The sequence below is a fragment of the Sceloporus occidentalis genome, unplaced genomic scaffold (assembly GCF_023333645.1).
Source record: "Sceloporus occidentalis isolate IW3139 unplaced genomic scaffold, rSceOcc1.0.p SCAF_9, whole genome shotgun sequence".
Lineage (NCBI taxonomy): Eukaryota > Metazoa > Chordata > Lepidosauria > Squamata > Phrynosomatidae > Sceloporus > Sceloporus occidentalis.
In genome coordinates, this window is record NW_028316989.1 from 37,824,994 (window position 1) to 37,840,880 (window position 15,887).

The 15,887-nt window shown below is 39.0% G+C and overlaps 1 protein-coding gene across 1 annotated transcript in view; it reads left to right on the plus strand.

Moving 5' to 3' along the window:
• Nucleotides 1-15,887, plus strand: part of LOC149307296 (tropomodulin-3-like) — a 47,523-nt gene that overhangs the window by 18,826 nt on the left and 12,810 nt on the right. Inside the window, exons 3-8 of the mRNA XM_089538303.1 lie at nucleotides 1,560-1,716; nucleotides 10,034-10,156; nucleotides 11,941-12,030; nucleotides 13,234-13,364; nucleotides 14,170-14,277; nucleotides 15,073-15,216. Of these exons, the coding sequence (XP_089394429.1) occupies nucleotides 1,560-1,716; nucleotides 10,034-10,156; nucleotides 11,941-12,030; nucleotides 13,234-13,364; nucleotides 14,170-14,277; nucleotides 15,073-15,216 (753 nt within the window). The remainder of the gene's footprint in view (nucleotides 1-1,559; nucleotides 1,717-10,033; nucleotides 10,157-11,940; nucleotides 12,031-13,233; nucleotides 13,365-14,169; nucleotides 14,278-15,072; nucleotides 15,217-15,887) is intronic.

The window sequence follows — 15,887 nt, forward strand, 5'->3', positions numbered from 1 at the left end:
CTGAGGAGACAGAGAGCTGAAGAAACAAGCTGATGGATCTTTTGCAAATGTTTGCAAGGGATTTATATATTAACAGGTGGACATCTCTGGATTTCAGTTCCCCTTTCTTGCATAATACTTCTGTGTGAAGTTGTTTGTTACAATGGTGGCATTTTCCCATTTAAAAGATTCATGAGTGGAGGCCTTTCCTTATTACAATCCTGACATTCAGATTATGTTGAAAATGCTTTAAAAAAACAAAACTAAATTAAAAATAAGAGTGAGTCAATACACAACTGAGAATACACATCTTTATCCTAGCAATTTTTTTTGTTAATTTGTCCATTTAAATTACTTAAATTAAAAAGAGGGAAAATTCCTAGAACTCTTATCAAACCTTAGAATAATTAGTTAACAAACACAACTGATTTGTGATTGCACAAACTATCTGTTTTGGGAATATTATTACTTTTTATTTTTCATTTTCATTAATTTGCAGAAGGCACTGAAACTAGGGTGAGAATTAAATGGTTCTGTGTCTGTTTCTTTCCACTCTGTATCAAGAAGCCAGGACATGGTACACATTTGGACACACAACAATTACTTTAAAATGCCTTGTCTTGCAGAATGGGACTTTTTTCAGTTTTTGTGTGTCATCAAGTTAGTTACAATTTATGGGGACCCTGAAGTGAACCTATTGTGTGGGTTTCTTGGCAAGATTAGTTCAAAGGGGGTTAGCCTTTGCTCTTCTCTGAGGCTAAGAGAATGTCACTTGCCCAAAGTCACCTAGTGAGTTTCTATGACTGAATGGAGATTGGAAGCCTGGTCTCCAGATTCAGAGTCCAGTGCTCAAACCACTACACCATACTAGTTCTACTTTTTTCAGCCAGACAGTAAAAACATACCATCCTAAATCTTTCACACTTGATTCAATAGTACAGAAACAGATGACGATTTGGCTATTTTAATGACCATGCATGTATTTTTGTGTGCTTTTATTGACATTTTTGTAACTGTATTGTTCGATTTTATCTGTTGTAATCCCACCTCGATCCGCAGGGAGAGGCGGGAAATATAATAATTATTATTATTGTTGTTGTTGTTGTTCTTGTTGTTATTAAATGTGAAATTCAGCTTCCAGTGTAAAACTGACACAAGATATTAAAAAGTACCAGAATAAGATATATCTTGTGCTTATCAGTTCCTCTCCCTCTACCAATCTGGTCATTTCTTTTATCATTCAGATGTTCTGGAATCTGGTTGTGATGATCTAGAATGTTTTGTCTAGCCAAAGACTAGAACAGAATGGTCAATAATAATTTTTAATTGAATGTCTTTTCTGGAAAAAGATGAATAATATTTCTCTCTAGAATAGGATAAGTGGACAAACTGCAACTTTAGGAACATGTTGCCATCAGCCTTAATTTCATGTAACCTTCTGTTTTTCATGAGCAAACCCAACATTTTTTAAACTCATTTCAGGAACATCTTTGAGTTTTGACTAGATAACTTCTGTAATTCTTCATGAGCCTAGTCATGTATATGCATCTCTGATATGACAAGACCATCTTGTTTTGCAGAATGCACTGTTGCCAGCAGGATTCCGCCAAAAGGATCAAACTTCCAAAAAGCCTTCTGGTCCTTTTGACAGAGAGAAACTCCTTTCATTTTTGGAAAAGCAAGCTCTGGACCTTAAAGATGTGGAAGAGTTTGTCCCATACACAGGAGAAAAGAAAGGTAATTCCCCTGAACAAGACTGTTTGTGCAAGTGGGCCCTTATTGCCTTTCTTCTCATCCACACCCATGTGATCTCTCGCTCCAGTGATAGGACAGAATTGCACCAATTTAGTATCCACATTAGTGGCCATTTGAGTGGAACATCCCAGTGATGGGTGTGGTGGCAAGCCTGCTTGGTTCCTTTACCATATAAAGGTGTACCTGGAGCCCTTTCACACCACACAATTATAGCACTGTGATTCTACTTTAACTGCTAAGATTCCATCTTATGGAATCCTGAGATTTACTGTTTAGGAAGATATAGAATTCACAGCCAGAGAGCTCTATTGTTTCACCAAAATACAAATCCCAGGATCCCTTAGGAGGCAGCCTAAGCAATTAAAGCAGAAACATAGTACAGGTTAAGTATCCCTTATCCAAAATGCTTGGTACTTTTTGCATTTGATTTGCAGTTTGAGACTGGGTGAAAATGTGAAAGCTGAGAATGGACTGCGGGAGTTAATTTTTCTCTGATGCTAGCCTGTGTATACAATTCTCAGAGCTATAGTGGGGAGATGGGTCACATTTGTGCACTTTGATTTTCTTAGTTTGCTTCTGCACTTCGGGAGCTTTCATTGACTTTGTGGGAATGCACTCTAACCCAGGTGCCCTATATGTCCAACAGTAGGGAATTTGATTCTTGGCTAAGGGGTAAGTCTGAGTAGAATTTGTTTGTGGAGCTAGTTCTACCATTGGTTTGTGAGGGGTTACAGGCAGACTGTTATTTTCCCAAAAGAGACAATGCAAACTTCCCCAGTCCCATACATACCGTACACATTTGTGCACGGATACACACACACACACACACACACACACACACACACACTAAATCTTTTGCTATAAATTGAAAGTGTCATTCTGTGCCATTTGTTGATGAAACATAACAAAGACCCTCTCTTTCCCAAGGAGGAAGCCTGATATCACAGGCTTTCTTTCATTAAATGACATTTAAAATGTAAATTTCATTGGAAAAACAATGGGAGCTTTGTGGATGCCATGTGAATATCAACATGGCATGTAAACATCATTGTGTGCTGCAGGCTGAAAGAAGGAAGCCGTTTGAGCACAAAAGAGTCAGAGGGTTGCCTTTCCTACTTGATCTTCTTTACCCCATTGGTATAATCCAGGGGTGGGAATCACGGGGCCCTCCATATGTTGTTGGGCTGCAGCTAACAGCATCCTTCATCATTCACTGTACTGACTTGGCTCCTGCTGGGACTTGCAGTACCACAATGTTACATGATTTGGTTTGATTTATTTAAGATATTTCTACAGCTCCTCCCAGCCCACAGGGGCTCCCAAGGTAGTAAACAAGAAAAAGCAATTAAAACAGTACAGAGATAAAATATTTTAAAAACCCATTACAATACTCTTTAAACCTTTTAGAAAAGTAGTGTAATGACATTCCTAAAATACAATCCTAAATCCTAAAAACACAATCCTAAAATACAAAGCAGTTAAAACAGAGGTCAAAGTGAATTCCACACACACTCCAAAATTTAATATAAATCGATATGCTCTAACATACTCACCCAGAATGGATTAATGGCCATCCCTAAGATTCCCACACCATGACACTGTGTCCACCTTCAAAAGTGATGACATTCTCTTCTGTAACCCAGGCCAGCTCAACCAATGCTACAGCCTCTATTATATGTAACATTTACTGTCTCTCTGTTCCAGGACTCAATTTCATTTTGAACTGGTTTACCTCCTTTGTTGAAACAACTTTAAAAAATCAGTGGATCAGGGCTTGTGATCTTGCTGCTAACACCAGCATCATGCTAGATTTAGGCCTATATAATTCTAGCAGTAGTGTTTAAGAAACATAAAATTGGAAGGAACAATGGCAGTGGCCTAATTCAGACAGGGTAACCCAGCCGTTGTTTGACTGTTGAAGCCAGGCCATGAATTCACAGCCTAGTAAACTCATGCTCTCAAATGGTTCTTCCTTACTTGCTGTGTTATTTTATTGTTTGTTGTTGTGTAGCTTCAAGTTGTTTTGGACTTATGACGACCCAACATAAACCTATCACGCGGTTTTCTTGGCAAGTTTCTTCAGAGGGGGTTTGCCATTGCCATCTCTGAAGCTGAGAGACTACGACTTGCCCAGGGTCACCCAGTGGGATTCAAACCCTGCTAAGGTTTTCACAAACCATCGTTTCTCACCACAATTTGTCCACAGCAGGTTGCTAGTTGTGATTTGTAGATACATTGTTCTTTTGCACGTGGTTTGCAGCAGTGACATTTGTCCTTCCAGATCCTTTAGACTACAGTTTCCAGAAGCCTTTAGCATTTGTTTTTCTGGTTAGGACATCTGGAAGTTAGAGTACAAAACATATGGAGGACGAAATGTTCCTTGCTTGGGGTTTACAATAACAAGCTTGGTTGTTTCAGGTATCATGGCAAAGTATCGCAAACCAGGAAATAAGAGAGAAAATCTGAGTTCATCCAGGGAGGAAGGAGAAGGTGTGAGCCTGACACGTGTCTCTGATGACCTTCGAAGCTTGGTTTATCTATGACAAATGAACAGTGTTTGTAACTTCGCCATTAGGCTACCTCCTATATCTGCTAGGTTTTGCTTCAGATAATTCCCTTGGCATGAAAATGCCATGATTTCTTTTTTACTGTTATCTCAAACCAAACCAAAAACCAAACCCATGCCTCCTCAGCACAGTAAGCCATAAGTGATGTTTACATATGCTTTGTAGCTCTCCTCTGACCCAGTGTTAGTTTGTTTCAAGTACAATCTATTTTAAAACATTGGAAGCATTAGGAATTGTTCAGCTGGAAAATCCCCAAATGCAGCTGTAGCCAAATTTCTGTCTCAGCCATGTGGCTCTCAGTTAATTAAAATGTTTAGGTAACCTGTGGTATAACTGCCAGGAATTCTTGAAGATGAGTTTGGAGGCATGAGAACACGATAATGGAATATTAGGACCGGTTCCTACAATCTTTTGTAAGTTTGTTCAAGATGGAATTGCAAAATGATTTGCAAACTGGGCCAAAAACGAAAAACACCATGAGAAAAATATAATTTATATGGTCACAGACACAAGAATACTATTTGCCCAGGAGTGGAAAGAAAAAATAATACCATCATTTGATGACTGGCTATTAAACTTACTGATCTTGCAGAAATGGATCAACTAGCACTCTAAGTAGTTTACAATGGGTAAACCAATTGCCCTTAACAAGCTGCGTACTCATTATACCAGTCTGTGAGAGTTTGATTTGCCCAAGGCCTGTTCTCCAGAGTATAAGAAGGTGTTTTTAGAATTCTCTGCCAGCGTGTCCTAATGGCTCACCAGGCTATAAATCCCAGGATTCAGTAGAATGGAACCATGGCCAAGTGCTATAAATGTATAGTGTGGAAAGGCTCCAGCCCAGGACATTATCACTATAGTGCCTGCCTGTTCATGTCTCTTAGTAGCACTGAGAGGCATACAACAGCACTGATAACATATACCACTCATGTCTATTACACCTGTGCTTGAATTTGTCTCATTCTCCTTTAAAGCACCTTCCATTGGTGGCTTCATCACTACCTATTAAGGTACAAATTTCCCAGTGTGGTTATACGTTGTGTGAATAAATACTTCTGTTTGTCTGTCCTGAGTGTGCCACCATCACGCTTCATTAGTCAAGGTTTTAGAATCAAGCAATAACTAAACTTTCCCCCATCTGTTTCTTCCCTGCCATATGAATTACACTTTCTCTTCCCTCTAATCACCATTCATGCCTCTTGGTACATAACCATCCTGGTACTTGTGTTGCTCTTAAGGCAAAGCTGCTAGACTCAGAAGTGTTTTTCCTCTGGTTTTCATAATAAGCCAAATCACTCATCCCTTCCCCATGTGATCTCAAGCTTTAAAGAAATGAAATGTTCCAAGCCATCATCGAAATGATTTCCATGCCCTCTGTGAGCTCATGCGCAGATGGGTCCTATGGACAATGTTTGTGTCCTTTTGAAAGATTTCCAAGTGTAGTTTTTGGTCACTTGCCCAGTCATTAAGTCACTCTTTCCAAAGACGGTGGAGATTTTTTTCCCCTTCTTGGAGTGACAGAACAATAAGCTTAAATTTTTAAAGTCTTTGCTCATTACCTGGAAAGAAATCTTTTGGTTTTCTCTAAGCAGAATCAAGGGTGGGGCTAAACAGGCAGAGGCTTGTTGTTAGTTCTGGCAAGACATGCTTGTGTTTGCAGGAGGGTCTTTTTCTGCTGAAGGGAGCAAAAAAAAGCATGTCACAGTGAAGTTGATCCTCACCATTTCAGAAAGAGAAATACCTCTTTTTGAGTGTGATCCTTATACAGTCCTATATTTGAAAGGAAATCCTACCAACCTTAACAACCAAACTGATGCAAAGGCTCCATGTTATTTCACTACTTCCATTATTATTTTTCAAACAGCTTTTCTGTAGCTAATAGCAGTATCCAGAGCGGTTAGGGATTTCAGTCTTAAGCAGAGATTAGGAAAATTACTTTGGCTTTTTAAAAAAACTACTTCTCTCAAAGTCTCTGGTTGGCTTTGTTGACTGGAAGATTCTGGTTACAGTTCCCCAAAGCAACCTTTCCAAATTCTACATGGAAGCGTAATAATATATATGGCTTTCGAGTCCTGAAAGCACTAGAAGGAAATCCTGGTGTTTCAGGTGTGAAAAGCATACTGTTATTAAACTCAGCTCACCGGATCCTGTCTGGTCTTGGAAGCTAAGCCGAGTTGGCCTTGTAGTTAATACTCATATGGGAGACTGCCAATTAATACCAGGTTCTGTAGGCTATATGTTAGAAGAAGGAACTGGCAAAACCACCTCTGAGTATTCTTTGCTTAAGAAAATGTTAGGAAATTCATGGGGTTACCATAAGTCAAGTGGTAGCTGGAAGGCACATACATGCACACACATGCACACATATTCTTATTTCTTAACAAGGCAGGGAACTATAGTAGATTAAAATACAACAACAGAGTAGACCCATAACACCAGTTAAAACACCTAACGCTAGTTAAAAGAGCATATTAAACCAATATATATTAAAACCAATATATATTAAAAACAGTCAATTCATACTTTAAAACTCACTACTGAAAAATGGTCTGGATAGGCCTGGAAAGTGACTGGCCTTTACTGCTGTTTTGAACTCAGGCAGTGTATGCAGCTGACGAATACTCTCCAGCAGATCATTCCAAAATCTGTTGTCGAAATAGTCTGTTAAGCTATTTCAAGTTAAATGATCAGAATAATGAGATAATACCATGTTTAAGCTTTGGGTTCATGGTTTCAGGCAGTGCAGCATTGTGCCACATGCAATGTTATTATGGGTCTTTGCAGAATTTAGAATACTTGTCTGAGAGAATGATTGGGAGATGGGAAGGTGAGGGAAGATATTGTTCTTAGTGTTGATTTCTCTTACAGTGCCAGGTTTAACTCATGGAAATGAATGGGCAGGAGGTTGGCAGTTGCTTGTGGAAAACCCAGGAGGCCCCTCCTTGTATCCAGTTGTGCACTTGCCATGTTGTTCTTGTTGAGGGGCAACAGCTTGTGTGTCTCAAAGAAACTCTTTTCTGCAAAGCTGATTCTGTTTTTAATCATTGGATGCTTTCCTGTTGCAGTGCAAGCAGGATGATGCTAAACAGAAGGAACAGCAAAGCAATTATAAAGGCCGTATCAGACAGAAAAAGAGGGGGAAAGAGGATAAAGGAAGCAAAGAACATATCATAGAAAACTGTTCTCTGGATTGCTTGTTCAAAGCAGAGCTTGAGAATATCTTTGTGTTATTGTGTACCTTCATGTCATTTCTGAATTATGGCAACGCTAAGGCAAACCTATGATGGAGTTTTGCCTTCCTCTGAGGCTGAGAGAGTGGGACTTGCCGAAGATCACCCAGTGGGTTTTCATGGTCAAGCAGGGATTTGAACTCTGGCCTCTTGGAGTCTTAATCCAACACGCAAACCACTACACTACTCTGGATCTCACACAGGATATCTCTATGACAGGCTATATAAACACAGGCTACGTGCATCATCCATCAGTTTTCCCTTCCTTAAATGTACCTATTTGCCTCTCTCTTGGATAGAACACAGTGGGTTTTGTCATATTCATCCGTTCATCGGAGGAGCTGTAGCTGCTAGAGTTTCTCTGTGCCTCACATCAGGTCCCTGGTGGGTTAGGAGGTGATAAATAAAAATGTTATATATACCAATAGATAATAAAACATCTAATAACTAGTTGATATTTAAACATATCACATGGTTAGTTTAGGAAGGGCTTCACACTCTCAGATCCTGTGAGCCAAGTTCAATCTTGTTTGTTTTTGATGGGGGTCTCTCAAGGTTGTAAAAATCAGTCCAGGATAGAGGTGAGTTTTGAGTCTGCTTGATTAGATCAAAGTCCTCTTTGTGCCATCAAAATGCCAGCTCCAGCACCCTCATCTGGTTTCCTTCACTTGCTGAAATGGGTTCCAGGTGCTATGAATTTCTTTCTCCTTCTTATCAGTGATCTTGAAAGATCGGGGCTAACTCTTGCCAAGGCTTGTGACAACATGAAAGTCAATGCAAGGGAAGCAAAATCAGATGGTGGTGGACTGCGAAGCTTGAAAGGGAGGCCTGGAGAATTATTGTGCAATTTGATTTTCCCTTTCAGTTAGAGAATGCAAGGGACAACTGTTAATTATAATATTTATATCCCATTTTCTTATTAAAATGTTAGATTCTCCACACAGCTTTAAAAAATAATCATATACACAAAAGCACTTGGCATAAAGCAAAATGCAGCTAAGAGCAGCAGCAACTAATGGACTCCTTGTTTCAACACTGAGAAGACTCTAATTTGGAATCAGCACCTGAATCTCAACTGTAGCAGAAGACAGAACAAGATTGCATCAGTAAACTTGGCGCATATAAGAGGGATGCCATTTAAATCAGCATCGAGGAAGGGATTCTTTAGCAGCAAACTGAGCTATGTTCTAGTAGCTCATATTAAAAGAGTCAGGATTTTCCAGTTCATGCAATTCATGGTGTATCTGTTATATATACTGTGGACCCTTGTTTTCCATTGTCCTTTCCACCTAGTTTTGGAGACCTTTCATGTAATTATTTATGCATTAATTGACACAGTGTAATTTAATTTCTGAAGTATGGATTCATTGTTTATGTATGAATTTTTCCATGATTTGATTATTTCAGTATTCCTGATGTTTGTTTACATGTGTATAGTCTGTTGGGATCTTATCTTTGCTATGTGCCTGTTCCTGTTTCCCCACAGTGTTTTTGAAGCTTGAGTTTATTGTTAGCCATTAAGTTGTCATTCACTTGTGTTGAGTTGTATAATATTAAGTATGGAGCAAACTTGTTTCCTGCTGCTAGGACACAGAGCAATTGATGCAAACTAAGGAAAAGATATTCCACCTAAACATTAGGAAGAACATCCTGACAGTAAGAGCTGTTTGACAGTGGAACTCTGTATTGCACAGACTGGCTTCCATCTTTTAAATCTAAATTTAAATTTTAAATTTAAATTTTGTTCTCACGTTAGGCTCAGGAATCCAGTATCATCTTGCTTATTGCTTGGTAGTGGAGTCATTTAAGAACAGAAAGGGAAAATGCCATAAAAGTTTTGTATAAAACATGACAAATCTATTCAGAACCACAGTTGTTCCTGTGGATTTTGGATTGTGTACAAAGCAGCAGATTGGAATGGGAGTGCCACTTGCAGCATTATTCACCATGCTGTAGTAGGGAAGCTGCCAGACTTCAACCAATAGCTCTGAAACATTATTATGGGATGCCATCCACATTTGCTGACTGCATTTTAAAATGAACCTGAAACACTGGTGCTTATTTGCATCAAAGAAGGAAGCCAAATTATTGGGGTGGGTACATGTATATCTTTCTTAGCATAAAGCTGAATATTAACCATTCAACTTGGCCCATTAATTTAGATTTTATCTATCTGGTAGGCAGGTTGAGTCGGTTATTTTAGAATCCCTTTTTAATGACATGTGGAAATGCTGATGATAATATAGACTGGGATCCAAAGGTCTTAGGTTTACCTAAGGGATTGGTGTGTTCCATTGTTGCTTAAAACAAAACAAACTTTTATTTTTCTTTTGAAAAACTCATCGTGTCAGTTGTTGTGAGGTCAAAATGGTGGACTAATATTGTAAGTTTATGCTGGTCATCGAACATAATACATAATTTCAATCTTGTAAGTCCTTCAGAGCTAACCACAGATACCTCTATAATAGGTTTTTTTCTCTCTCTCTTTGTTTTGTTAAACAGGGAAAGTCTTTATCCCCAAACAGAAACCAATACCAACGTACATGGAAGAAAAGGTGACTCTTGATCCAGAACTGGAAGAAGCATTGACAAGTGCTACAGATACAGAACTCTGTGATTTGGCAGGTTGGTGCATGGGGAGGTTGGGTATGCAACTGGGAAACATTCTTTTGGGTAGGGAATGCAACTTGCAGAATCCTCCTGCAATGGTTTTGTTTTAGCTCTTGGTAAGCAATTTGTTTTGCTTTCTTGAAGCATGTGAATGCCTAATACATAGTGAGCCAAAGGTCACCCACAGACTACATAAGGGCACCCAAGGCCTGTTTGGTATCTTTGCTAATGAACCCTCTCTCCCTAAACTAGGGGGGGAAATGTCAAAAACGAATTGTTATGCACCTAGAAGCCTTAAGGGTAGCAGGTTTGCCTTGGAACAGGTACAAGGCTGCCCCGAGTCCTGAAACTACAAAAAGCATAAATACAACTGGATCTCTGCTTGTTTCTGGTTTTGTTTTGTTTTAATTGTTGCAAGGAGTGCAAAATTGAGCCCAGAGTTGTCACGGAATTCTTTTATACAGATTTTAGTATGAGATCCAAGATTGATTCACTTTATATTCTAATTATCATTTGGTGTTTTGTCTTTTCTCTCAGTTTTAAAAAGCTATTTGGAACACTATTTTATACTAGAGAAGCAAAAAATGAATTCAATATATATATATATATTTTTAAAAAGTTAAAAGTGTCCATGTTTTTTAACATAGCAAATAGGTTTGCTGCATACCTTCCAGCATGTTCTGCATCAGCTATGCAAAAATGCATGTGATAGATGAATGAGTTTCAAATAAAAAAATCCATACTTTCCTGTCTGCAGACCCTTGATTTAAGTTAGGACTCCTTGCCATGTGTCTATAGGCATTTAAAGAAATGTCTGTTGTCACCACTTTCTGCTGCAGCAGCCACAGTTACTTTGTAAAGTAGGAAGTTGCCATAAGTCTAGCATGGCATGTTCTGAAAACAGTTTGCAATATACCTCTTTCTCAGTTTCTTCAAATTCCTCCTTGTATCCCACCTAAAGCTGTTGGCCTGACTTTAAATTTCATCTTCTACTGAAATGAAGTCAAAGTTGGTGTAACTAAACTTAACATACATCCCGTGTTTGACCCATCCCTTCCTCCCTCTTTTCACCTTTACTGTATTTGTTGTGTAAGCTACTTGGGGCTGGGACCTGTTGTCTTTTAACATTGTAAAGTGCATTGCATGTTGATTAGACTGTACAAATGATGATAGTGGTATTGAATTAAAATAATAGTAGATAAATGATGAAGTGATACAGCACAGTTCGTGCTTTGAGTGTTGGACTAGGACCCTAGGAGAGCATGGTTTGGATCCTGTTCAGCCATCAAAATCCACTGGTTTGACAACCTCCACACTCTCAGCCTCAGAAAGAGGGAATAGCAACACCACCAACACCACCCAAAACAAATCTGTTCAAGAAAACTCCATTATAGGTTTGCCTTAAGGCTGCCATGTCGAAAATGCTCTGAAGGCACACAACAACAAATATTAAGAGCAGAAGAAAGGAAGAGCCAGTGGTGGTCAGCGCAGTGTAGTGTTAGTGTGTTGGATTGGGATTTGGAACATCCAGGTTTTAGGCATAGCATTTCAAGTTTCAGTCACTTTTTCTTAGTCTGATTTATCTTACAAGTTGTGGAAGTAAATTGGAGAGAAGGAAAGACAAATACATTTCAGCATTTTAGAGGACAGGTGAGGTATAACTGCAGCTAATAAGACTGAATATTATGGCTTTCATATTTGAGAAAATCCTACTGCAGATATATGTCTTATTTAAATGGTACTCTGCAAAAGGTCATTTTAGGTGTTGCTCATTTTCCCTGCTTTCTGTCTCCTGATAGCTATCCTCGGAATGCACAACTTGATAAGCAACTCTCAGTTCTGTGATATTGTGGGAAGTAGCAATGGTGTCAACAATGAAAGTTTCTCAAGTGAGTATTTATCTTTGAACCCAGGAAGCACTCTAACAATGATTGCTGAAGGCAATCTAAAATATAAAAACGCAAGTGGTTTAAACATGTCAGTTTTCACTTATAGGTAGTTATTGGTTTTGAAATTTCCTTGGAACCAAAGTCACTTCTCCTGGGGGAGTTTTAGGAGCATGGTGAAGAATGAGCATCAAAGATAGTTCCATGCTTAGTAGTTGTGAAATCCTGGGAGAGATAGAAGTTGCATTTGGAAAGGATAAGAAAATTGTGACACACAGAACTAAGGACAAAATGTAATATTAACAGCTGTGGGTGCATACACTGATTGCTTTGGAACAATGGCATCAGGTTTGTTTGTACTAGAACAAACTTAAAAGCATTTGAGAATGTAAAACAGGAACTGTTGAACAGGATCCAAAGGTTTCTTAACTCCCAACAGAAACCACTATTCATATTGTTTCATGTGACTTTGATTATGTGATTATTCTTTGTCATTTCTAACTTTTAAAAAATGATAAGAACTAAAATAGTACTTTAAATGAATAAGTATTAAAAAGTCACAAATTTAGAGTTGAGGTTTTTTTTCTGAATTCCTTGGTATTTGGCATGAGTCAGTATGGTCTAGCAGTTTGAGTGTTGGACTAAGACGTTGGGAGATTAGGGTTCAAATCCCCACTCAGCCATGGAAATTCACTGAGTGACCTTAGGCAAGTCACACTTTTAATCTAAAGCCTCTTCTGACAAAATCTCGCTAAGAAAATCCTGTTATAGTGTTGCCATAAGTCAGAGTCAGCTTGAAGTCACATAGCAAGAACATAACATTGGTGTTTGCTTGGAAAACTTATAAAGGAAGATTAGTTGGTGTATCTTTGGTTTAGTTTTTTAAAATATATTTCCATAGGACAGGCTTCTCTCCCTGATATCTTGCCAAATAAGGCTAGAGACTCTGCAGTCTTCCAAATGTTGTTGAGCTTCACTTCTCACCAGCCTCAACCATCATCTCCATCACAGATGATGGGGGTTGTAGTCTAACATCCAGAAGGCCATAGAATCTCTAGTCATGTTATAGAAGATGTTGAAATGTGTTTTTTTATGTCTGAAAAGTCTGCTAACTGACAAACCTGATGCTAAGAACTGATACTTGGCATAATTCAGTGAAAGTATGAACACATTTGTATGATTGACTTTCTTTATCTCTTCATTCAGATGTAGTCAAAGGTGAAAAGATGGTACCTGTCTTTGATGAGCCACCAAATCCAACAAATGTGGAGGAAAGCTTACAGAGGATTAAAGACAATGATCCTCGGCTTGTTGAAGTTAACCTGAACAACATAAAGGTAACTCTGAAACAGATGGGCTATTATGTTTCTGGATTTCAGGTATTCCACATCCATTCATGCTGCTCTGGCAGAAGAGTGGGGTATAAAAACTTTGAATGAATGCCCTGAATATACTGGGGTTGTATCCACTCTTTTTGTTCTTTCCTGGTTGAGGTGTAGTTAATGATGCTATGAACAGAGATTTGCTTCCCTCCCCATCATCTTCCATGAACTTTTCTCCCCCAGTGTTCCTGTTCCCTGTCTCACACATTTCATTTAAAAATTATTTTGGTTGTAGGCATAAAAGTGGTGAACTACTTTAGTACTATAACTGTAAAAGCAAAGAAGAAAAAATGTTCAGCATTATAATGAAAGAAGGAGGGTCAGAGGAAAATCTCATGGTAAAGGTTGCAGAACCATTGTTAATAAACTGATCTTGATTGGAAGAGGGATGAACTCCATATTTTCAACCATTTTGATTCAGGAATTTCCTTTTTCAATTCCATCTCCCAACATACCCTGTGGTTAATACTTCTACCAGAGACCTCCTCAGTCATCCATCTCTAAATTGTTGCTGATCGACCTTTGAGCATTGGGTCTTTTAATATACACATATTCTCAATTAATGTGAGGGAACATAGTGTTTCTCCTTTGCGAAGCAATTTTGCCCCCAAAAAGAGATTTACTGTAATTGTAGCTGGGTAAGTTCTAATGATGCTTGAGCTAAGGCAAATTCTTCTTTAGTTTTGCGTTTGCCCTGATTAAACAGATATCATATTGTATATATACCTTTGATAATGTCATAATTTTGTTTTAATTCAAGAACATTCCTATTCCAACATTGAAAGAATTTGCCAAGGCACTAGAGAGAAATACCTGTGTGAAGAGTTTCAGTCTTGCAGCTACACGGAGCAACGACCCTGTTGCAGTTGTGAGTCATATTCTAGATTTTGCAAATAATGTGTCCTTTTTTTGTCCAGGATGGTTAGGAGTCAGGGGCAGGGGAGCTAGCAAAATAGACAGCTGTTTAAAACCAATTTACTGTAGTCAAAATGATGCATTGAAATGTATTTTCAGTGTCCATCTGTCCTTGACTAAGCTTGGAAACAGACCATAGCTGGGCAGACCCAGCTGAGAACGCTGACTGTTACATGGTGTAATGTGGGGGTAGGGTGAGTGAGAGTTACCTAAGCTACCCAATGGGTATCCAAGACTGAGTGGGGATTTTCACCCTGGTTTCCCAGAGTCCTAGTCCAACATTCTCAGCTGTGCCTTAGAGGGAGGCATTTGAGACTTTAAAAACCCATGTGTGGGTTTTAGCTCTTTTATTGACAATCTGATGGTTTGGTTCCAGAGGGAGAAGATGCAGTGTAGGTTTATTCACTAGTTTCTCCTGTTCGCAAGTTGCTGAAGAACTGGTTTAATTGTTAAGTCTTTTGTAGGGCTTTGTAGGTAGTCATTTATACAAGGTCAGCTAACAGTAATCATGCTAGTATGGGAGCCTATCAGGTTTGTGTGTCTTCATTACTTAGCACAGGCTGTTGAAAGGTTCCAGGTGGAGGGAAGGTCTCAGTCAGTACACCTTCAGGCACCCTAAAACAGGTCTGAATTTTGCCTTTTATGTGTAAAGCCCCTTTCTTGCCTGTGGTGACTAGATAGACATGGCTGCATTCTGTTTCATTTTTCCATACGATCTAGTAACATTGATGCTGCTTGTATTTCCAAGGCTTTTGCAGACATGCTCAGGGCGAACAAAACACTGAAGAGCCTCAACTTTGAATCCAACTTCATCACCTCAGTAGGCATACTGGCATTGGTTGATGCACTCAGAGAGAACGAAACCCTCAATGAAATCAAAATAGATAACCAGGTAACTATAACTGCTTCTGTTTTACATACTGTAGTTAAGGTTAACAATCTAAATATAGGCTGCTGAGAGACCAGACCAATATATGGTTTAAACTCTAATGAGGTGAACTCAAGAAGGGAGCACCTTGCTATTTCTCAGAGAGTAGCCACATCTGTCACTCTGCAGTTTTACTCGGGTTTAAAAACCTTGAGCTAAAGTTTGCTGTATGACCCAAGCTTCTTAGAGGAGTCACAAGCCAAATTCTCAGTTCAGACCTCGAGCTAAGTTTTTCCAATCCTAGGTAAATTTAGTCACATCTGCCTCCTTGAGGAACCAAACATCTTGGAAAAATAACTTGTTTGGATTGGTTGTCCCATGGCCATGCTGGCTGGAAATTCGGGGAACTGCAATCCAAGAAATGACTTTTCCAAGCATTGGAAGTAATGGGGCCAGACACATACATGGGGATGGACAGAATAATCAAGAACCCGGGGGGGGGGGAAGCAAACAAAAAAAGAAACCTTGACGGGGATAAATTCTGAAGCCCCCTTTTCCATTTTCTTCCTTAGGTCTTTGAATAGACCAAAGGATTATTGTGCCATCACTCCCGCAGCCCTGACTCACCTTTTCCTTCCCTGTCACAGCATAGACATGTAGTGTCTAGAGAGGAATGTGAGGACCATCTTTGAATT